Source organism: Dermacentor andersoni, chromosome 5, assembly GCF_023375885.2.
Source record: "Dermacentor andersoni chromosome 5, qqDerAnde1_hic_scaffold, whole genome shotgun sequence".
In the NCBI taxonomy this organism is placed as follows: Eukaryota; Metazoa; Arthropoda; class Arachnida; order Ixodida; family Ixodidae; genus Dermacentor; species Dermacentor andersoni.
This window is the reverse complement of record NC_092818.1, coordinates 46,568,068-46,593,246: the sequence shown is the minus strand read 5'-3', so window position 1 is coordinate 46,593,246 and position 25,179 is coordinate 46,568,068. Positions and strand designations below refer to the sequence as shown.

At 46.4% G+C, this 25,179-nt stretch overlaps 1 protein-coding gene across 2 annotated transcripts in view; it reads right to left on the bottom strand.

Annotated features, from left to right (window-relative positions):
- The window catches only part of LOC126530364 (macrophage mannose receptor 1-like), a 74,041-nt gene that overhangs the window by 40,203 nt on the left and 8,659 nt on the right, over positions 1-25,179 (bottom strand). For both annotated transcript variants that reach the window (XM_055070293.2, XM_055070294.2), the window contains exons 2-4: positions 19,199-19,321; positions 8,477-8,593; positions 7,427-7,569 (exon numbers count right to left, since the gene is read on the bottom strand). In XM_055070293.2, coding sequence (XP_054926268.1) covers positions 7,427-7,569; positions 8,477-8,593; positions 19,199-19,321 — 383 coding nt within the window. The remainder of the gene's footprint in view (positions 1-7,426; positions 7,570-8,476; positions 8,594-19,198; positions 19,322-25,179) is intronic.

The window sequence follows — 25,179 nt, the reverse complement described above, 5'->3', positions numbered from 1 at the left end:
ATATCTGGTTCAAAAAGGGCGGACACAAACGCAAGCGGCTGTTTTTTCAAGAAAACGCGCACCAGCGCGTCAGGGCATCGCGCGAACGCCGCTGTTGCCCGTGATTGGTCGGGGCCGCTGTAACGTCATTCGCGGCAGTCGCCGGTCGGCGCCGCCGTTTCAAAGCGTAGCACGCTGTTCTGTTCTGGCTTCATAGCTGAGTTGTAAGCATTGTGGAACGTTCTCGCTGTCTCGGACAGCTTGTATTTTCGCCGTACATGTTCAAACCGACAGCCGATACGGAAAACGATGGCGGCAACGGCGGCAACGACGATGTTGAGTGTGCCAACAGCGAGAGCGATGTGTGCACCTTCTCGCGCGTTGGAAATCTTAGCTGGTACGTATGGCTTTTTTTTTCATGTAGCTGCATGTTCCAATGACGGGAGAAAAAATGCGCTAAAGTGTCACTGGGAACTTGATACTGGAAGAATGCCGAAGCACTAACTTCTCATTAGATTGTAAACATGGGTGCGATTCCGCGATGTCAAGCACCTTGCCGCTGCTTGTCTAAAGTCGCGTGGTTTTTTGAGTGTTGATACACGATCGCGAACATAAGTGCGCGCGTCTCAAAGCACGCACATGCAGTGCTGCGAGGTACAGTCATGGAAGTTGCTTATCATACACATCCAGAGATGGCCAGGGGTATTATATGTGTAATATTCATACTATGGTTCGACGACTTTGCGATTGTGGCTCGATCAAGAATCGGTATGCGTGCTCCATGCTAGTGTTGACATAAAGATATTAGGCAGTTTTAGCACCGCCGTGTGGTAAACACGATAACTGCAACCGTACGTCGAATGTCACTAGGCAAGCCTATACTCCATTTCATACCTCAGGTGCGACACTATGGAAGCTACGCACGAAGTCCCGGTCACCAAAATGTATTACTGCGCGCGTTTCCGTCTATGCTTCGCAGCGTTCCAGCGGCAGTTGCTCGCGCGAGCATGCACATGAAGCTGCCGCGACGGGCAGCTTCACGAAAGAACAGTTTGCGAAAATCGCAAAAGAAAACAAACGTGAGCGGCGGCGGCGGCAGATCTCTCGTAGCGTCGTTCAGTAAAGCGCAGGATGGAAAGAGGCATGCCAGCACGTGCCAGCACCCCGGTCCGGCAGCTCGGTCCCCGCGAATGACGTCACTCTCGCCGGTTCTCTCCTCTGGCAACCACCTCACCCAGCGCTCCAGGAAGCGATGGGGGCGTGTCCGCGGGGGTGATTTAGAAAGCGATTTCCGCCCCTTATATTAACAAAACAAAGAAAAAAAATTCGGAACCGTAAATTATTAGGTCTGTTCTTCCCAATCCCAGCAATTCATGGAAATTGAAAACCGTTTCAGCTTCCCTTTAAAGAGTGGAACGCGATAGCATTCAAAGATACTTGACTGCTTCTCACACTTCCCGGCAACTGCAGCTTATGTAACCGTAATTTTTTCCTGGAAACACTGGCGGCGAACACTGTGCCCGTAGGTTCTTTCCTTGATGGTTTGTCAAGGAACCGCTCGTACTACGACACACCTCAAACGGCAGCTGCAAAAGGGGCTTGTGCTTGAGTTTATGCGTATAACCTAATTATATTTTCTCGTACGTTCAAATTACAATCTGATGCTATCATGTGTGTAGTTTGCGTGTAAGTCCTACTTTACGAATTTTCTCACGAATTTTCATTACGAATTTTCTCATGGGAAACTCAATTAGTTCAGTAACGCCTCTGCGCCACACAGTGGGCCTGCGCGGTTGGGGATGCGCGGTTCGAGAGGACGTTTTAGGACGCGGACACCGGCGCCGACGTCGGATGTTCTACAACATGGGGCACTTTCTCGTTAAAACCTATACGAGCGCTACCTTGTCAGTTCACACTTGTTTACACTCTATCTCAGTAGTTCCTTGCAGCACTGTGGAAGCTACAGGAATTCTTAACCAATAGGAAGGCCGAATACCCTCGAGATGTGCTCATCCGCGCCACGTTGTCTGATAAGCGTCTGCTTGCCATCCTGTCGGTACATGCTGAATGGTTGGTGGGTTGACAAAAGATGTTTTGATGCCATAACCATCAGCTTCGTTAACATGCATACGAAAGCAGGGCTCTGATTCAGCTATAAGCTTTCCTCGCAGTTACCTTGAAGCTTCTTTAGCAAGTAGTAATTGCGAACGCCCTCATAAATGTTCACCTGCGGCACAGCGTCTGCTTGGCGTTTGATCGCTAGCGTCATCACGTACCATGCTAGAGCGGGGGTAGTAAATTAATGATGCGGTGAACAATTAGTTCTTCATGGCGTTCCGCATCTTCAATGCATCACCAATGCCAATGGCGTGCCGCCATCTGCTAACTTGAAATCGAATCAGTTTTAGGGTCGGTGCCATGTCTGTAGTCCTAGCAGCATGAAAACAAACTGTCGATCTCAAAAATTACGGCCAAACATCCCTAACGCTTTGACCTCCAACTTGAAATGAGCCTTAGCGATGGCGGATTTTGCCACTTGCTCCTTGCTGACAGAGCGCAGAGCCAGTAAAAAGCGCGAATTCAGATCGAAGCCTTTAGTCAGAGCTGTAAGGGTGCCGGCCATGTTGCTATAAGTGACCACGGTTAGGGTGTCTATCACGGTTACTGGCGGTGGATGCCACAGTAATTTTAGGTATACGACGGGCATGCCCAATGGCCTTAGCATGCTACGTATCGCTATACCGTATTATATAGCGAGGAAAAATATAACTATCTAGTGCTTACAAAAATGAGCCAGTTACACCCGGAACTATACGCCGCTGCGGAATGATTCTGCCTGTGCACACCTCGTACCTTCGGCAGTGCTGCAAAGTACTTGTGAGATGGAGTACAGCTGTCGTGGGCGTCCGTTACTTCGTTCCCTCTTGTAGTTCACTAGCGCGTGTCCCTTCGGTACGTGCGATCTACTAACCCCCGCTTTAGCTCTTCCAGCTTTTTTAATGTACAGAAAGAATCCTTATACAGTAAACTCTCAGTTGTACGAACGTAGGTTTATCGAATATTTCAGAATAACGAACTTTTTAAAAATCCCGGGCAGTTTTCTTATAGATTCTATGCAAAAATTTTTCACTTAAACGAATTTCGGAACAGTCAATATTTCAGTTTAACGAACTCGCTCAGAGGACCAATGCTTGCACTGCACTGCGCTGCAGGCGCAACCGATGCCCGCCCTCATCAAACCGCCGCTCCAGCGGCAATGTAACGTGGCTGGCGCTACAGCGCCCCTGGGGCAAAGCGGCGGCCCGGAAAATGAACGGCGACAAGGCATGGCCTCCGAGATCGCCCGCACAAAACGAGCAAGCATGTAATCTCGGAGGCCATGAACAAAGTAACATGACTGGCGCTTCAACACCGCCAGAGCAAAGTGGCGATCTGTCACAGCACAAACCACGTGGTGTGTGTGTTTTTTTCCGACCGGCTAGTCGCGGCATGGTCGTCGTCTCTTTCTTTCCAGTCTCGTCGGTTTCGCGTGTGCACACAAACGACCCACTTGGTGTTTTTCATTGATATGTACAAATTCTATTTCACACATTTCTAACACTATGGATGCCATGTCTTTTGCTCCATGAATGGCACTTCAACCTTTTGACTCTGTATGCCATGTCTTATGCTGGTCTAGTCAATATTCAGTTTAGTGAACTTTCAGTTAAGTGAACTATTTCCTTCGGTCCCTTGAAGTTCACTCAAGTGAGAGTTCACTGTATATATTAGACGGCTACACAACTGACAAGCATTGTCCTTACCTCTTAGCAAAAGCAAAATATGATGAAGGTGATAAATAAATAGTGCAGATCCCTCGCACTGTGTGAATCGATGCTATGAGATGCATTTTGCAAGTAACTGGCTATTCAGCATTGTTTCCGTTTGTGCAAATTTTTTACCAGCTGGACCAAGGTGTTTGTGTAAATGGTGTTTGAATTTAAAGACGTATTTTCAGACAAACCCGGCAGGACCACTGCGATCGTTCACGATATTGAGTTAACCTTATCGGACCCAGTTCGTTCGAAAGCTTATCGCGTTTCACCTCGTCAACGACAAGTTATGGCCACTGAAATAAACAAGATGTTAGAGCTAAGTGTAATCGAGCCAGGAGAGAGTGATTATACTTCGCCTCTTATCTTCGTTGAGGTCCCAGGAAAGAGCCGCGACCGTGTATCGACTACCGCCGGCTCAACTTAATCACGAAGGACCAGACCTACCCAATACCGCATATCGAGGAAAGGCTTGAGAAAGTGAGCAGTGCTAATTTCACCTCTGCGCTCGATTTAGTCAAAGGGTACTGGCAGGTTCCGTTGACCGAGAGGGGAAGAAGGTTTGCGGCGTTTATTTCCCCGATGAGAACCTTTCGGCCGAAAGTCCTGAGCTTTGGATTGAAGAATGCTCCATATTGCTTCTCTATCCTTATGGACCAGGTGCCACGAGGAATGGAGGACTTTGCACTTCCGTATCTTGATGACATAGCAATCTTTTCTTCATCATAGGCGGACCGTATGCAGCACTTGCGAACCATGTTGTGTCGTCTACGAGAGGCCAACTTAACTGTCAAGGATCCCAAGTACCAGTTAGGGCGCGCGGAAGTAGCTTAGCTAGATCATGTGATAGGGCAAGGCCATTGTCGGCCTTCCGAGGGTAAACTGACGGCAATAGACAACTTCGCGCAACCACGCACCAAGCGGGACATCAGGTCATTCGTTAGCTTGGCAGGTTATTATCAAAGATATATCCCGCGTTATTCCGAGATTGCAACTTCTTTAACAGATGCTCTTAGAAAAGCAGAACCACAAACGGTAAAGTGGGATGTCGAAAAAGAAAAGGCTTTAATTAAGCTAAAGAAAGCACTAAGGAGTCAGCCAGTGTTGAACGCGCCCGACTACTCTAAGCCATTCATTCTTCAGTGTGATGCCAGCGACAGGGGTATGGGGGTGGTGTTTGTCAAAAGAGAGATGATGAAAACGAGCACCCTGTACTGTACGCCAGTAGAAAGCTTTCCGTTCGTGAGGAAGCATGCAGTGCATCAGAAAAAGAATGCGCCTGCGTAGTATGGGCGGTGCAGAAGCTAGCTTGCTATATCGCTGGTTAAAGGTTCACCATAGAAACTGACCCCATTCCCCTCACTTGGCTGCTGTCCATGTCTACGAAAAACAGTCGTCTTTTGCACTGAAGCTTGGCTCTTGAACAGTACGCCTTCGATATTCGCTACAAGAAGGCAGGCTTAACGGCAATGCCGGCGTTCTCAGTCGTTGCCCCTAGAGTTACGAAAGTCTCATGCTCATTCGGGTTTCCGTGGCATTTTTACGTTTGTATTTTTTTCATACGTTTTTTATTATCGAGAAGTTGTAGTCGATTGTTAGCTGATTTTAGTAACCACGTCTTAAGGCTTTCAAGAAATGGTTGTTTTTAGTCTTCAGGGCGGGAGGACGCACGAAAGGAATGAGAAAGCAGTAGCGATATTTCTTTTTTTAAAAGCCTAGTGTATCTTGGAGGAGGGTGGCCTTGTGCTCGCTCGCTGGGTGGTTGTGGGTCCTGCACTATTCTGGAGTGACTGCTTACCCAAACAGGGGACGAAAAGTTCCGAGATCTGTTTGCAAGTCCAGTTTCACCGGACCGGACCAGGGAGAAAAGACACAAGAGCACCACCAGCACTGACGAACGACTCCCAGGAATCTACCACCAACGAACCAGGTGTTCGTCACCCCTGAGGGCAGTTCTGCTACTGAAAAGCCCATCTCTCGCCCAGTGGCTGCTTGCCCCTACGCGTCGGGATCTTCCTCCCCCGCCGGAGATGCTGTTACGGTTGGCGGGTTACGGCTGTGGGTTACGGCAGGTTACGGTTGGTTACTTTAGTGGGCCTATTTAAAGGGCCCCGCAATGTACTTTGAACTTCATTCTCTTCTTCTCATTTTTCAGCAACCATTGAATAAACCGTGCAAATTTCGCACTAGAAATCGTCTCGTCCTTGCCTGGTCGCCATGGTATGAGGGATGCCTACAGCCCGCCGACAACGCCAGGCTACCCAATAGTAATGTCGGTCGAGCTTTCATAAACAGGCGTCGCAACAACTCGGCAGCGGTGGGGCACGTTACCCTGGAGAACGCAACAGTACGCGGATGTTTTCGCATTTTGCCCCCATCGAAATGCGGCCGCCGTGGCCGCGTTACAATCCCGCGACCTCGTGCTCAGCCGCCCAACACCACAGCCACTGAGCAAGCACGGCGGGTAGCACTTTCTTCTCACTTGCAATGACTTTCGAAAAGCCAATTTCTATATGTGCCTGTATGTGTTGTTTGGTTTAGAATGAAGCTTGTAGGTCTTAACAACTTGTATGGGAGATAAGTGTGTCGCTACTCAGCCCATGGCAATATTTCAGCCCGAAACAACACTTTATTATTTTCCAATTAGTCTAAAATTTATATTAACAGCTTAAGAGCAGTTGAACTGTGACTTTCCTCCGTGCAGTTCAGCACGCTTTCGAGGATGAAATAGGGGCAAGCACTGGCTTCAGCTATGCTGGTAAGAATTGCAAGGGCTGCCGAATTTATTTTTGTAACCTCCTTGCTTAGTGGAAGCAGGTTTAAAAAAAGGTAATTTCTTTTTATTACCTCCTTGCACCAATCCCGGAGGCAGTGCAGTCCAACGAAGCGCCAAAAGCTGTCGCGAGGAAAGAGGATGAGAAAGTGCAACGTGACGCCCACGCTAAATCTCTCAAAGAGCTACTCGGCCTTGGCACGAGCAGAGTGTGCGTGCGATCGTGGCTAAGTGGAAGGAGGTTTAAAAAAAGTTCTGGAGTGGAGATGATATCATGAAAGCGAAGCCAGGTCACCGCCATCTTATTCAGGGCACGAAAATGCATCAGGGAATAGTGAAATAAAGGAAGAGCTTTCCTTTTACCTCCTTCATGTTTCGGACGGCTAATTTCGCAGTATACAGATCCTATTCAACGAATATCCTTGTTTCACTAATTTTAGGAGCAGAAATCTGAATGCCGTGGCACATTTTTTTATAGTTTTTGATATCAGTACTTAGCCAAATAGAATAGCTAGAAACAACGAGCTTTCATTTTCCATTTACCCTAGAAATCACGTTTTCGAAACGAAAGCGCTTAAGATGTGAGCGGACTGCAGCCTGCGCGGCACTCTTTCAGAGGTGAAGTCGGGGAAAGCGCTGGCTTCGCCTCTGCTGGTAAAGGGTAGCGAGCGCTGCCACTCCAGATTATTTTTTTTAATTGGTTAGACCACTGGGCTGCTGTTCTCAAAGACAGAGAGAATTTATTTTTTACAGAGGTCCGAAGTGCAGCGAGGCAGGAAAGACCTGCCGGCCTGTACCTACCTACCGACCTCCCGTAAAGGGCACAGACTGAAGCAAAAAATGATTCGCATTAGGAGCTTACGCCTTTGGGACGAGGCTGGCCGATGATCCAGTTAGTGTAAGTAACAGCGTTGCCATCCATCCATGCCCACGTCCTGTTTGGTAGATGGTCGAGACCAATCCATAGGTTGGTCGTTGCATCGCTAAGATGGCTCAACAGGAACTCTGTTTAGAGAGGAAAAGACGAGACAAAATTTTGAACGGTGCTAATTTATTCTTAGAAGAGTACGTCACTTGTGCACTAATTATTCACTGACTGTCACTTAATGTACATTCGGCTTCTCGTTTTCGCATCCCAAACTACTGCGGCGGCACGCGAAATATTTCGTTGGTGAAAAATCGAGCGCTCGAAACAGCTTCGGCCGGCTCTTTCAGAACGCAAAGCTCCAGCTAGGAGAGCTCGGAGAGGCCCGCACCCTTTGACCTGGCCATTTAGTACACTATAACCTGGGAGTGCGACGGAGGTCTGGCTGTTCGGTCACGTGGTTCTGGTAGCTTCTGCTGTTACAGTGGCGTCTGCCGCGGGGGAATGCGTGCTGATGCTTCGACATCTGCGCGGCCTGTTTGTTTACAGCGGAAGAACTGACGTGTATTGCTATTCTGGCCTCCGATTGCTACGGTGAGAATCCGAATCTTCAGCTGAGGCACGCTTTCTCTGACTCCGATCGAGAGCGGGCTCCGCATATTTGCTCTCTGAGTCTGAGCACGGTCGGGACCAACCGAATCTAGCGTTAGTTTCAGGCTGAAATACCTACTTCATTTGCCTGCTCTTTGGCTTAATCTTTCAACTAGGTACAAAAACAACAAAGAATTAGACAAAATTAATACGAACGAGGCCGCACATAAGTTTTACTTTATGCAGAACCAGGTTCTACGTGGAATAACTGAAGTTAAAAATTGTCTGACATCAGGTTGTAAGATTTCGTTGGGGTAAATTTACTTTAGATTCGGAACAGTATAACAGTATACGTGTTACGGAGAGTGTGAGTTGCACCGATTTGCTGCTGCTGACGCAAGTTACTGCCAATGCAGATGTCGCTAAGACCTATATAGCAGAACAACAATGGCTCACTTTGTTCTTTTTCCGTGAGCACAGTCACGACGCTCGCGTTGAGCGACTCGCAGTGCCGAAGGGCTTGGAAGTACATTAGCCGGCTTTCCTTGCTGGCAAACCAATAGCAACTGTCGCCTGAAAGAAAGAGATGCGGGCAATAATGATTTAACCGTGGGTACGACCGTAGTCCAGAGGAAACACCGATGAAAAGCGGGATCTGGAATATTGTTTAATAAAAAAAGAAAAGAAAGCTGTTTCGAGTTCCTGACGCTTCAGAAGGAACGTAACGCTAAAGGTCGCCGTATGTGAAGCATGGGTGACTAAATTACAATAGCATATGAAAGGATTGCGGCGGTCAATTAGTGAAGAAACTAACAAAATATGTGCTAAATTTCGAAATCCTCAATTAGGTGACCACGTCATGCGTGTCTTAGTCTCTCGCTGTTTCACAGCCGGGGCGGCTTTTTCTCTTACATTTTTAATCAGGGCAGTATTACAATTCACCCGTTTATTAGTACGAAGCTACAGAGCAAATTCATAAGGGTGGTTCGGAGACAAAGCTTCGCACTTGAAGAAACATTCGTCCATGTATGGACAACAAACACGGGACCAACGCCTTTCCGGGGTGGTTGCTCTAGCATCTGAGCCAACCATGACCCTAGTAGACAGCACAGGGTGGCTGAGACAGTCGTGAACTCGAAGCACAGGGAGGGATGCTTAATACACAAATCTGTTCTACAAAAGGAGAAAGTTGGCATTCGCTTCGACTTGTCCGTTTATTTGGCATCGCTCTGCTATCTTCTAGCCCTGCCACTCTGACGGTTGCTGTTGCACAGCATACGTGCTTCGCACATATGATACAGTTTCACGGGAAAAATGTAATTTAGTCAGAACTAGGAGTCTCTACAAGTTTCAGTTTGAGTGTATTTGTCCTGCTTATATACAGGAGCGGGAGCAGAACCTAAAGGCTACACAGCCTGACAAAGGCCTCTACTCCTAACACAGTTCGACACGCAGGTCGACAACCAGAAGCATTTAATAATCGCATGGGGATCAAAATCAGCAATCTTGGGAAACTAAGGAAAAAAAAATAATACAGCTTACTATACAACACTATAGAAACTATATATATATATATAAACTATGCATTCACAAACTGCCCATACAAAACTTAAACAACAAACTACAACAATAACAAGAGGAAACAAAAAAAAGGAAGAAGGAAAAAGAAGAAAAAGAAGGCTACGCACACGAACTCAATATTATGTTCTATCAAAGCAGATTTGAAAACATCATTTGTACAAACAACGCTGGTATTACTGAAGTTGTTTAGGTGATATAGCATTGCTTGTATTCGGTACTTTACACTGTTTACCGAAGTTAGTCCTTAGTTTTGACTTTTTTTTCTGTTTTTGTGACGTGTTGAGTGATATGCGTGAGTGATATGTGTTACCCAACGCCGATTCCACGTCTTCATAGAAGCTTTCGACTTCATGATGACCAGGAAGTCGAAAGCTTCTATCAAGACATCGAATCGGCGTTGGGTAAAGTCAAAACAAAATACAGTGTACTGATGGGCGACTTCAATGCCAAGGTAGGCAAGAAGCAGGCTGGAGACAAGGCAGTGGGGGAATATGGCATAGGCACTAGGAATAGCAGGGGAGAGTTAGTTATTAGTAGAGTTTGCGGAACAGAATAATATGCGGATAATGAATACCTTCTTCCGCAAGCGAGATAGCCGAAAGTGGACGTGGAGGAGCTCGAACAGCGAGACTAGAAATGAAATAGACCTCATACTCTGCGCTAACCCTGGTATCATACAAGATGTGGACTTGCTCAGCAAGGTGCGCTGCAGTGACCATATGATGGTAAGAACTCGAATTAGCCTAGACCTGAGGAGGGAACGGAAGCAACTGGTACATAAGAAGTCGATCAATGAGTTAGCGGTAAGAGGGAAAATAGAGGAATTCTAGACCAAGCTACAGAACAGGTATTCGGCTTTAACTCAGAAAGAGGACCTTAGTCTGGAAGCAATGAACGGCAATATTGTGGGCATCATTAAGGAGTGTGCAATAGAAGTCGGTGGTAACTGCGTTAGACAGGATACCAGTAAGCTATCGCAGGAGACGAAAGATCTGATCAAGAAACGCCAATGTATGAAAGCCTCTAACCCTACAGCTAGAATAGAACTGGCAGAACTTTCGAAGTTAATCAACAAGCGTAAGACAGCTGACATAAGGAAGTATAATATGGATAGAATTGAAGATGCTCTCAGGAACGGAGGAAGCCTAAAAGCAATGAAGAAGAAACTAGGAATTGGCAAGAATCAGATGTATGCGTTAAGAGACAAAGCCGGCAATATCATTACTAATATGGATGAGATAGTTCAAGTGGCTGAGGAGTTATATAGAGATTTATACAGTACCAGTGGCACCCACGAAGATAATGGAAGAGAGAACAGTCTAGAGGAATTCGAAATCCCACAGGTAACACCGGAAGAAGTAAAGAAAGCCTTGGGAGCTATGCAAAGGGGGAAGGCAGCTGGGGAGGATCAGGTAACAGCAGATTTGTTGAAGGATGGTGGGCAGATTGTTCTAGAGAAACTGGCCACCCTGTATACGCAATGCTATATGACTTCGAGCACACCGGAATCTTGGAAAAACGCTAACATTATCCTAATCCATAAGAAAGGAAACTCCAAAGACTTGAAAAATTACAGAGCGATCAGTTTACTGTCCTTTGCCTACAAAGTATTTACTAAGGTAATTGCAAATAGAATCAGGAACACCTTAGACTTCCGTCAACCAAAAGACCAGGCAGGATTCCATAAAGGCTACTCAACAATAGACCATATTCACACTATCAACCAGGTGATAGAGAAATGTGCGGAATATAACCAAACATTATATATAGCTTTCATCGATTATGAGAAAGCGTTTGATTCAGTCGAAACCTCAGCAGTCATGGAGGCATTGCGTAATTAGGGTGTAGACGAGCCGTATGTAAGAATACTGAAAGATATCTATAGCGGCTCCACAGCCACCGTAGTCCTCCATAAAGAAAGCAACAAAACCCCAATAAAGAAAGGCGTCAGGCAGGGAGATACGATCTCTCCGATGCTATTCACAGCGTGTTTACAGGAGGTATTCAGAGACCTGGATTGGGAAGAATTGGGAATAGGAGTTACTGGAGAATACCTTAGTAACTTGTGATTTGCTGATGATATTGCCTTGCTTAGTAACTCAGGGGACCGACTGCGATGCATGCTCACTGACCTGGAGAGGCAAAGCCGAAGGGTAGGTCTAAAAATTAATCTGCAGAAAACTCAAGTAATGTTTAAAAGTCTCGGAAGGGAACAGCAGTTTACAATAGGTAGTGAGGCACTGGAAGTGGTAAGGGAATACATCTACTTAGGACAGGTAGTGACTGCTGATCCGGATCATGAGACTGAAATAATCAGAAGAATGAGAATGGGCTGGGGTGCGTTTGGCAGGCATTCTGAGATCATGAACAGCAGGTTGCCATTATCCCTCAAGAGAAAAGTTTATAACAGCGGTGTCTTACCAGTACTCACGTACGGGGCAGAAACCTGGAAGCTTACGAAAAGGGTTCTACTTAAATTGAGGACGACGAAACGAGCTATGGAAAGAAGAATGATTGGTATAACGTTAAGGGACAAGAAAAGAGCAGATTGGGTGAGGGAACAAACGCGAGTTAATGATATCTTAGTTGAAATCAAGAAAAAGAAATGGGCATGGGAAGGACGCGTATTGAGGAGGGAAGATAACCGATGGTCATTAAGGGTTACGGACTGGATTCCAAGGGAAGGAAAGCGTAGCAGAGGGCGGCAGAAAGTTAGGTGGGCCGATGAGATTAAGAAGTTTGCAGGGACAACATGGCCACAATTAGTACATGACCGGGGTATTTGGAGAAGTATGGGAGAGGCCTTTGCCCTGCAGTGGGCATAACCAGGCTGATGATGATGATGATGATGATGATGATGATGATGATGAGTGATATGTATTTTCTGATACGGTTTGCAGACGCTCCGGCGCATTTCCTTTAGTCAATTGCATACGGTTGAAGTAGTAGGCTTGGTTGGCCTTCAGCTCAAAATATGTTGTAAAGATTAGTCCTGTATTTACATCTCTAATTAGCCCATAGTGTTGTTCAAGAGCTCTTAACATTCGCTTCTGCACAACTAACAACTTTCTGTAATTACTTTGCGTGGTTGTGCCCCACACCAGAACACAATATATTAGCCTGGAGTAAAACAGCGCGTAATATAATTCTGTTTTCAGCCATTTAGGAAGGAGGAAGCTAATCTTGTACATAAACTCGACAGTTTTGCTCAGTTACGTTACGAGCTTTTCTATGTGCTTAGTCCACGTTAAGCCCTCACTGAACCACACCCCTAAAACCCCCCTCATAAAAGCTTATGCCAACACCACGGGCGTCACCTTCGTCGACGGAGCTGAATACGAAGATGGACGTCGCTTTGCGGCTGTTACCCCATCAGGAGGCTTGGTCCGACGTGCTGCCAGCATCGTTACCCAAAATGCCGAGACGGCCGATGAAGTGGCCATCGCCCTGGCCCCTCTTGACCCAGCCTGTCACACCATACTGAGCGATTTTCGCACAGCAATCAACAATTACATCAAGGGGCATATTTCTGAACAATGACTCCGTATCTTACAACAAGTCCCGCATTCGTCTGAAAATCAAATAACCCTCGTCTGGATCCCAGCACACGCCGGCGATGTCCACCCGCACCTCACCAACCTCAACGAGGTTACACACTCCGTACGTAGCACGAGGACTAGTCAACCATGCCGGAGACGGTGCAGGTGCACCCGCAGGAAGCGAACACCTTACAACATACAACGACCTTGTGAAGTCATTTTACCTCGAAAGAAAAAGCTTCCCCAACCCTCACCGCAAGTGAAACAGAGCACAGGGAACCACCCTTCGCCTGTTACAGACCAATACATACTCCGCCCTCTCACGCTATTACATCACATACCCCGACATCTACCCAAGCCACACGCGCAAGGTCTGTAAACCTCAATCAGCAGCACTCCCCCACATGCTATGGGAGTGCAAACATGAATACCCAGATCATAATCCCGTGACCCTCTCGTCGAGATGGCACACCACCCTGCGCAACTCCCATCTCCACGACCAACTCTGGGCGACCCAGCAGGCCTACGAAGCGGCGAAGAGGCAAGACCTCGCCGTCCCATCGTGGGAGGCCTAGGCCCCCCCGACTAAACTGCATCGTTCTCATTAAAGTTCACTCTCTCTCTCTCGCTCCCGTATTTTGCCCTCAAATATAACAGTTGTGTTGAAGTTGCGTGGCTTACTTATAGGAGCAAAGATCATACGAATTACGATCAACTGTCGATAAATGCGTAAAATTGACATACTTGTACGCATTTTTCGCAATTCGTGACTGGAGAGGATACTCAAACGCATTTCTTCCAAGACCGAAAGCGCCCTCGGCCTGATCCGAAGAATCGCCAACAGGTACCGCGGAATCAAGGAAGACAATCTGATCCGGATTTTCCACGCCTTCGTGCTATGCCACCTCGTTTATTCAAGGGCTATGCACAACTGGCTCGTATCGGAGCGCAACAAGATCAATGCCCTAATCAGAAGAGTCTTCAAGCTTGCCCTCGGCCTTCCCATCCGAACGCGCACAAAAGACCTCCTGAATTCGGGAATTCACAACACGTTCGAAGAAATCGTTGAAGCCCAAGAATTTTCCCAGTTTGTCAGACTCTCCGGTACCACAGCGGGCCGAGCCATACTTGGCAAGCTGGGACGTAACCCCACGGTCGTCAGTCTCGACGCTGTGAAGCTGCCCAGCGACGTAAGGTCCAAGATTTATATACACCGTATGCCACTAAATATGCATCCCACCTACAACGAAGGACGAAGACGAGCCAGGGGTAAAGCTCTGCTCGCCAGTGCCCGCTTGAACAAGGACCGAACATGCTTCGTAGACGCTGCTTCGTACGTACAAGAAGAGGCCTTCTCCTCAGTGGTCATCGACTGTGATTCTAAAATCCTTAGCTGCGCTACCGTCCGCACTTCTAATTCCAGCGTTGCAGAGCAGGTTGCTATTGCTCTTGCATTGACGGACAGTGTACATGACACGATTTATTCGGATTCCAAGGCCGCTGTCAGGGTCTTTCAGATGGGAATGGTGGCTCCCCAGGCCCTACGTATCATCCAAAGTGCCAAAGACACGAAACATCACTCTTTGGCGTGGTTTCCTGCGCACCTTGGAACCATTGACGGTGCCTCGATCAACCCCAACGAGGAGGCGCACTCGGCTGCACGAGGTTTGACTGACCGTGCGCTGGGCAACGCGTCCTCTCCTGGGCGACCCGAGCCTCTCTGCTCGTACAACGAAATCTGCAAATATAATTATCTGCCAAGAAGACTCCTACCTTTGCCGCACTCCTTGCTGTGCAGGGCCCAGGCAGTCACTCTCAGACTTCTACAAACAAGCACTTACCCGAGCCCCGCGGCGCTGCACACAATGTACCCCGAACGGTTCCCAAGCCCGGACTGCCTGACTCTGTGTGGTGATTATGCGGACTTCGAACATGTTCTGTGGGGCTGCGCCTCTGCCGGTCCCCCTTTCACCCAAGAGGAAATGATGAAGCTAATGAGGGCCCAGGATCAGACCTCTCAAATCCTGGCAGTCCAGAGGGCTCGCGAGTGGGCCGTCAGCTTTCACCTGATGGTCCCTGAGTGGGCCTAGCCAGGTGACGTGGAGTTCGCTTACGTCTATAGTGGACCAAATAAAGTTGTTTCACTCACTCACTCACTGGAGAGGATGTATTTATTTTTGTTAACATTCATTTGCAACTTATTAAACCTTAACCAATGTGACAGTTTAATTAAGTAGTCGTTTATGTCATGTTCAAGCCCTTGTAGAGATGGTCCACTGAGGCAAACATTTGTAACGTTTGCATACATTGTTAGCTTAGGGGAGACAGCTGGAGTATCACGCAGATCATTAATATAAAATAAATATAACAGCGGCGCGAGGAGTGACCCCTGCGGGACACCTTTTCTTTTATTTTGGCATAAGTGGATTCGCTATCACCTATTTTAACATACTGATAGCTGCTTGTTAGATAGTCCTGCAATAACTTGAGCACAATGTACTAACATGTAGGCCACTTATCCGACTTCGCGAAAGCCTGTGTAGTCCCAACAAGATGAAGATATCATACGGAGGCTATAAGATTGGGGGTAAAACATGTTTTAAAGTTTGGTTAACAGCATCAGGACACAAGAGGGGCAGAAGAGGGAACAGAGGGCTGACTTCCAACAGTATATTTTCTTTTAAGAAAGCATCGCTTTATACAGGGTGTCCCATAGTACCTTGAGCCAAACATTAAACATATGCGAATGCCACATAGCTGGACAGAACCAAGGTAATGATGTTTGCCGTCGCTTGCAGATATTCAGACTGTTTTTTTCATTCCGCCTAATCAGATAATTATACTTAATTTATTAATCAAATTTTAAAATATTATAATTAGGGAAAAAGTATCGGCGATAAAATTATAGAGCAGCATGAACAACTCCCGATACAGCTTTCTGTTACTCGATACGTGCTGCATAAAAGAGTTTTTCCGAGCGTGGAATATGCCCGCGAATACACGCAAAGTGCCTCAACTTAAGAAGCCAGTCGCGCGGCAATTTTGCTTCTAGTGAGTTGGTGGCATTAACATACGCAATGCAGCGTTTTCCAGATCAATATCGGCTAACGAGCCTTCTTTGTTAATGACATACTCACTCGCAACAAGAACGAAATCTTCTCTGTCGTGCCTGAAAAAGGGTCCTGTGTACCTTGCTCTTCCAGGAATTGCGAAGGCCAGCTTGACTTCCGCGCCTCTCAAGCAGATCACATAGGAGATTTTGAATAGTTCGTACGCTAACCAGATCACTGTTTAGACGGGCGGCCCAGTTTCAGAAAGTCCGACGGGCGTCATTGTTACACCATCTCGATCGGTCGTCATCACGTTTAAGACTTCACACGTCAGGAAATCTACAGTTTCTGAGCTCACCGTTCTTCGCGATGCCGTGGAATACGTTGGAAAAGAACCGACTAGCAGCTCCCTTCAGAAGAGTAGGCAGGCGTTGTGCCCCTTCCGGTGGCAGTTGCCAGCCTGCTCGTCGCTTTCCCTTTCCCTTTCCTGTTAACTGTGTATATGTGCATATGTGTTCAAAACAAATAATAATAATAATAAATGGGCAATACTTTGCGACTCGAAGGATGCCCTACAGAACGCTCGAAGTTTACGACGCGGAAATTAAGACCAACTGATGTCCCTAATCAGTTTGAATTTGCCATTGCATTTCTGAACGCGCACATGATATAATATTTCAGTGATTGTCGACCCGTTGTGGCATCGTCGGTAATCACTTCGCCGATGACGCTGCCCGACGTGCCCAGGATGGAGCACCGACACTCCTTATTCCTTTATAGAGAGTAGATGCTGCAAGAAAGCTTCACAATTTCGCATGTACCATCACTTTGAGTTGCGGGCACACCCCGCATAACTCTAACCGTTGATTATACAGCCTCGACCCATTACTGAAACTGCAATTTCCAACAAACCTTTCACGACGTGACGTAACACTTCTGTGTCCAACTATGGGTAAGAGTAGCCTCCACTAACTTCTGCAACTATCGAATTGGAATGGTGGACTCACCCATGCGCGATAAGTGCAAGTGGGAAGACATCATCGATCACCTTCTGCGCCACTGTTCTCGCTTTGGTAAACAACGCCCGACTCTCCAGCGTACCTTGCATAGGCTGGACGGTAGGCCGTGTACAGAAGCAAAGGTCTTGGGAGCCTGGGTTCACGACTCATCAACCCAGAAAACCATTCGAGCTCTTCTACGGTACACGAAGGCAGCCGACGTAAGTGCCAGACTTTCCATACGCTGCGGCGTCTGGCTTAATGCATATGAAAGGGCGATCAAGACTCGTGTCCTTTCTCTCTCTCTTTCTTTCAGTCCTCCCCACGTGTAGGGTAGCAAACTACACGAAATCTAGTTAACCTCCCTGCGTTTTCTTCCTCCCTTCTCCCTCTCTGATGAGATTAACGTCTGTTTTCCACGCATGAAATAAATCAATGAACAAAAAGAAAAGCTCCTGGTTAGTTCAGATGGCTCAGCGATCCCCTCGGAACGCCACGCGTCTCGAATTCGGTCATATAAAGTTTTTCTTCAACTGTGAAACATGCTTCTCTGAGAAAGCCGGATCTTGTGGAATCGCACTGCTAGTCAGATGGATCACAATTTTTCTCTACTTATATAATAAACTTCCCCCTTGCGGGCTTTCGCGTCAGTGCTTTTCCTGCATTTATTCATTTATACATTTACACATTCATTCGGCACATCACGCGTAAGCCTCTTGACAAAGTGCTCCGTGTGCACCTAGAGACGGTTGACCTGACTATTGCCCCTGGAACACCGATAAACTTATGTCGTCACTATGTGCGAAGCGAGCGCTATGGCGACAAATTTCCCATTTAGGAGAAAAGGCAGGGAACACTTCACCAAAAATTATTTCTTCGTGGATGCCTGAAAAACGAGGTGGGGTTAAATAGTTTGCACGTAGGAGAACCGGGTAGGCATCATACCTGGAATTTCTTGTGGTAAAACCGCTTAGAGATTCTAAGATATCATCATCATCATCATCATCATCACTACCATTGTCAGCATCATTATCATCGGCCCATTTTATGTCCACTGCAGGACGAAGGCCTCTCTCTGTGATCTCCAATTTGCGGTATGACGTCGGTTTGAGGACTAACAAAGTTCTGATGTCATGCAGTAAAAATAAAATGATTCCTTCATGCCTTGTCAATTTACGAACGTACTTTGCCATATTAAATCATGAGTATATATATAACAGAGCTTCTATAACAGAAAGAAAAAAAAACTGACTAGGATGGCGTTCGCGAATCATAGGGTCAATCAAGGCAGTTTTTTCTCTTCCTATATTAAAGCCGCAAACACATACATATTTTGGGAATCAGTAATTCAAATGTAAACATACGAGTTCGAACAATGATCCCTTATATAAAATTGTAAATTACAATTTCATTCGAAATTTTTCTCCATTAGTTGAAGTGAGAGATGTTCATTGTCGCGGATATTGAAAGAATGGATCAAAATAACATTTCCTTCATTTCTTTTCTGTTTCTCTGGCTTATTATTCGGTTCACATATTCAATGCAGACACCTATTGTTCAAGATTTTAGCGTGCTGCTGGGTGGCCTGTATTTCTTTTTTTCTAGTCACCATATCGCGTGCGATAGCGTAGGGTAAGGAAGCCTGTGTATCATGTCTTGCAGGTAATGTTTATGTAAATACAGTCGTTTGTGGTCTCTGCTATCATTGCACTGAATGTGAAGACAAGCTTTTTCGAGGGTTTTAAGTTCAGCGTCACCATTACCACGCATTATCATGCTTTGTCGAAAATTAATTAACAACTAACTAACTAACTAGCTTAATGCAATAAGTTTAGCAAAATAGAAAAACAAAGAGTAAGCCATCCCACAATGTCCACCAAATAACCCGCGGCTAAGAAACGTCTAAAAGAGCAAACGACAAAGGCGGATAAAAAAAATAGACGTTTTCGATGTTGCCTTGGTCGTGCGTTAGATTGCCATCATCATCTCGAGTAATTTAGGATCGCTCACCGAAAGCGACCCAATCTTCGGGGCAATATCCTTCATTCGTGAAATATATTTTCGGTGCCGTCTTTTGCCGCATGTTGTAACTATGGAACGGACGACTTGCAGAGGGATCCCACGACGATGCTCCTGAAAAAAAAAAAAAAAACAAGAGGAGAAAATGGCGAGACGTCAGTAAAAAAGTACTTGCGCTTTTCTTGACCGCTGTCAGAAATTGTCATTTTATTTGCGCGAGAAACAAACATAGATTCAGAGGGAGAATAAATATATAAGAAGAACGGATGAATATGTACTACCAAGAGTACCAACCTATCGCGCTTAATCATATTTCTCGCGTAATATTATAGATAATGCTATGCAGGGTACTATAATTATTATACCATGTGACGAAGAAGATCGGCAGGCTGAAAAGTTCCGTTTCCCTCGCGTGGCTCGTTTCCAATTCGCTCTCTGGCTGCGCCCTACCGGCTGGAGCTGCGTTTGTGGCTGCTGCTCTACGACCCGAATAAACCACCTTCACAATTGGTGGAGGTGCTGGGTAAAACAGGAATTCTGGAACTTCGCAATCGGGCACTGCAGCCCGTCTTCATTGTGCCGGAAGAAGGACCACCACAACCACAACCCGCTGCCCCAGTGACTACCGTGGTCTGCTCCGGCCCTTCGCGTCAAGGCGACCCATACATCTTCAGCGGTACTGAGGAGGAGGAGGAGGAGAAACATCTATTTAAAAAAAAAAGAAAGGACACGCAGGTGTCTTTCTGCTTGTGCGGGAGGCGCTCTTAGTCAAGGGCTCCTGCGGCTCTTGCTGTCTCCCGGGCCCGCCGCACCAGTTGCTGCTGGTTACGAGGGTCGGAGCTAGTCAGCACGGCCTCCCACTGCTCGGGTGTGGGGTTGGGTATTTGCGGGGCCGCCTTCACGTTGGGGCACGCCCATGTGGTGTGATATAGGGAGGCGTAATCATTACAAAGAGGACATTTGTATGAATATAGTGTAGGGTGTATTGCGTGTAGTCTGCTTAAATGGGGGTATGTGTTGGTTTGTAGTTGTCGCCATGTTACGACGTCAGCGGTACCGAAGACCATGACTGGCTCACTGACTACGACCGGGTGAGCATCCACAACCACTGGGACGACACCAGAAAACTGAATTACCTGTTGTTTTATTTGAGCAGCGTCGCCAGCGTGTGGCACCGCAACCGTGAACGTGATTTCACGACGTGGACGGCCTTCAAAACTAACGTGACGGAGGTATTCGGGCGCCCCACCCTTCGCAAGCTTCGCGCCGAGCGACGTTTGCGTGGTCGGCCGCAACAGTGCGGGGAGACTTTTACCAGTTATATAAAAGATGTTGTCGACCTCTGTAACCACGCTGACGTCACAATGGCTGATGCCGAGAAGATCCGCCACATCTTGAATGCATTGAAGACGACGCTTTCCAGATGCTGTTGGCGAAAAATCCGGCAACAGTCTCTGAACTCGTCAGTGTCTGTCAAAGCTTCGACGAACTACGCAAACAACGCATAGCTACCCGCCAATCTCCTCCTCCTCAGGCCACTTCAATGTCGAGCTTGGCTGTTGCCCCGGATAACAGTTCGCTGCTGCACCTACATATCAAGAAGTTCGTCCGTGAAGACGCGGCTTGTCAGCTTTCTCGGATTCCATTTACACACGGCCAGTCGAGTTCCCCGTTGGCGCCCGCTCTCCAATCTGGCATCAATGAGCAGGTAGCCGACTACATTTCGCCTTCTCTCCAGCAGGCTCCGACTGCCGCTCCACTGACGTACGCCGAAGTCGCTACAAGGCCTGTGCCGCAGACCTACCGACCCCTTCGCCCACCTTTGCGCCCGCCCGTATCCCCTGCAGTCCGGCCACTGGTGCAGTATGCACGACCTCATGACCATTGGCGCACGGAAGGCAATCGGCCGATTTGTTTTTATTGTGGCCATGCTGAACACGTGGTTAGTCACTGTCGCCTCCTTAACCGAACGTCGCCACCAATGTGCGTCCATATGCGCCACGTTTCCAGTAATGCCGCAGCTGTTCAGACACCTTTGAATCTCCTCCTGTCGTCGAGACCGCATTGCCACCGCGTGGCTCGTCCCCAGTTCGCTCTCTGGCTGCGCCCTACCTGCTGGTGCTGCGTCTGCTATACGACCCGAATAAACCACCTTTACAATTATAATATACATAGTATATTATAAATATAAATGTATCTAACGTATAAATATTAGGTAATAAGAATTCGGGAAGAAAGTATTTCCGAAGAAGCTGATTAGCATTAAAGGCCCGTAGCGACACGCTGTATTGCACACGCCAAAGCGCCTCCGTCATTAGGCCTCGTCTCACATCTCGCACTTCCCAGTGGACACGCTGTGCCATCTAACGGTGCCGCAGCAATGTCCGCGCGTCTAGGATTTTCTCAAGACATATCACCCGGGTTCAACTCCGCCCCGCACTGGAATACTTCAAAGCATCCTCATTGTGATTAAATAGCGGCACACACCCAGAGTCACATACCCAGTGTCACATAACCAGTGACGCAATCTTGTCTGACGGTTGGTTTTGACCCCTGCTTCCTCAGTGCAGCCAACCCGATGCCCTACTCATTACAGTATTGACTACAACCCAGTGATTCCTATTGGGGGGAAAATGGTTCTAGACAAATATCGAAAGTTGATCGCATTGAGATACAAGGTTGGGCAGACTTACGTCTGCTTTTGAACAGGCATCGTGAAAGTTTACCGGCACAAGAGGCGCTAGCGCAGGTCTGATGATAAGAAACGTATATACGCGCGCATGTCCGCGCGCGCACTTAAGTTGCGTTCAATACTCGCCTTAGACGGCAAAGTTAACGGCTAAGTGGACGGCGGCCATTGTTAAGTCTCGTTCTCATTTTGAAGTCGTTAAAGAAAACGTCTTCGCGAAGACAACGGTGAAGTAAAAAAAAAAAAAAAAGACGATGCAGGCTGCTTCTTTGTCCAAGCTGGTGTTGGGCTTATGCTAAGCACGAGGTCGCGGCATCGAATCCCGGCCACGGTGGCCGCATTTCGATGGGGGCCAAATGCGAAAACACCTGCGTACTTGAATTTAGGTGCACGTGAAAGAACCCCAGGTGGTCCAAATTTCCAGAGTCCCCCCACTACGACATGCCTCGTAACCAGACTTTCGGCACGTAAAGCCCCATAATTAATATTTAATTTAATTAATTCCTTCTCCAAACACTATTGCTGCCGCGCAGGAAGCTTGGAAGCTCGACAGGAAGGACGCCTTATGCACAAGAAACCGTAGCCACGCCTTGTTATGCGCGCTTAATGTAAACGACGTTGCGTTTTCACAGCGTCGCGCACGCAAAGTGTTGGAATAAAGCTATGATATGTGCCTTTACCCTCATAATTTTTTTTCTTTTGAACGCGAGGGGGGGTCACGTCGCATTGATGTCTTCCAGACGCAGTTCCATTACTAGGACGCGAAGCTGTCATATAAGCCGTCTTACTATTAGACTGCCTCCGATACTCGCCAGCATTCAACTGCACCCGCAGCCTGCATACGCGAGAAGCGCCAGCACAAGGTGGCGCAGGCTTCGCACCTCAATGGCCGACGAGATACGGCTCGATTCTTGCTGCTACTGATGATGATAGTTATCTATAGGAGGAAGTGTTGTCAAAATGCCATCCGTTTCGTGCTCTCACCCTCACGGCATCGGCGTTCGTCAGGTCAGAGCGTTTCCTCACTGGTTTCTCTTCAAGAAGTGGACGCTGGCGACGTTAAGAGCATCGGCCAGCGTTGCCCGTTTCTATAATACGGGGTGACCACCTTTTAAATTTTAGGGAATTAAAAGAAATCGCCTGTTGCAAATAAAAGAATTGTAGCACTTGAGCTAGCAGTATTGTTCAGAGAGGCAGACGCCGCTTGCACGAGAAATGAAAAGAAATATTAACTAATTAACAAAAATTCACAAATTAACTTCTTAAATAGTTACCTTACGGCACATACTGCAACTTACGAATTGTAGCCGGTGAGCATGCGAGCCTTATTCCCTTGCAATTAATTTCCAGAATGGTACCAGCTTGAAGATATGCACCATAGAATTCGCCACAAATATGCCCTGTTGCTTTGTTCGCTTCTTTAGCAAAACGCTCATTTATGCATTGAAGCGCGAAAGGAAATGGAACGCCCACGTATTTTGCTTGACGCCTAGCGAAATAATATATTGAAAGTGACGTCATCCTGAAAATTACTTTCAAGTGGATAATGATATTACTGCTGTGGATCCCGGTATTTCAGACCACAACTTGTTTTTCTCCTGGTCGTATTCAGGGTCGCAAAATGCAATAGCCTTAATGTGGGCAGTTGTATAAACATTGAACGAAGTGATGACATCTCAAATATTATTTATTTAGAGAAAGACTTGTTATCAATGTTCATTCTAAGGATGTTCATGACTTATGATCTCGTTTAAAAAAGTTGTATTTTTCTGTATTGAAAGCTTTGTACCTATTTTAAAGTTTACAGAAAATTGTAATAACCCATGGGTTAGCCGAGAAATCATGCACATTAACGTAAACCAAAACGAATGAGAAAGTAGCATATAATGTTCAAGAAACCTTTCACGGAATTGAAAAATGATTCGGCAAGAAAACTGCAACATGCCAAACATCGTTATTTCAATTTCTCGCTTCCTGATTTTTCTGCGAACGGATCCGTCAAAACTTTGGTGCTATCTCGGACAGACAAAGGAATCTGTAAAAAAAATTACAATAAATGATCAGCTTATAACTAATGCAGCTGATATAGTTCGTGTATTTAATATGCTCTTTCATAGTGTTTTCCCTAATGCCAGCTATGACACACAGCAGGAAATTTTCATGTCAAATATACCAGTGATAACAAAGGGGGGTGGGTGCTGTTTATGCTACATAAATCAAACGAAAAAAAAAAATGCGCTCGTATAGGTGATATCTCTAATGCGTTCTTGAAACACTTTGCAGCACAGATTGCAAAATACTTGGCTAATATATTTACAGAATTCTTGAAATACTAGTGACCTTGCTGAAGTTGGAATACAGCGCCCGTTGCGCCGATTCCTAAGAAAGATGACAAGCTTAAAATAACCAATGAAAGGCCCATGTCGATTACCTTTATCTGTTGAACACGTTATAGCTACTTATATCAGGTCTTTCTCGTCTAACAATAAAGCTTTGTCTCCATTTCAACACGGCTTTACCAAGAGAAGATCTACTACGATTCAGCTATTTAACACCATATATGTTTTTTTTAATGACATTGGATCACTCAGGGCAAATAGGTGCATAATTTATAGACTTTACCAAAGCATTCGACAAGGTGTCGCATGGGAAACTACCACATATGCTAGAATGAACTGGTCTTCTCTGTTATTTAGTGAAACGGGTGGAAGCATAATTTTTAGCGCGAAAGCGTTAAGAGCGCCGTGTCGTAGAAAATTCGGCGTCGGCCTCGCATACTCTTTGGCGTATTCTAAAGTGACTAACTTTTTTTGGTAAATGCAAAAGGTGTGACTTCCCTACTAATCTTATTATATTATGTAAGAAAATGATATTTTCACACTGCAAATGCGCCGAGCATGCACTCGCATATTGTTCTTGCATAATATAAAGAAAGGTAAATATGCCCATACTTTCATATGTTCCCCACCTAAATACCCGAAACACTGGACAGACTCACGATCATGCACTTAAACTGATATTTCCTAAAACCAACGCATTTAAACACAGTGTGTTTGTTTTTTCCACAGACTATTACTGACTGTAACGCTCTTCATTTCATTTTGGAGGTGACTGATTTTCCAAAAGCACTGGAACAGGTTTTGTTGCTTTAATGTTCTTTTTTGTTGCAGTTTATTTTTTACACGTGCGAAATATTTGCAAACTCTATTTTGTGAAGTCTGTTTTGTAAAACCGCATTTGTACTAATCTTCGTTTGACATTCCACTCCTGCTTGAGCCTATCA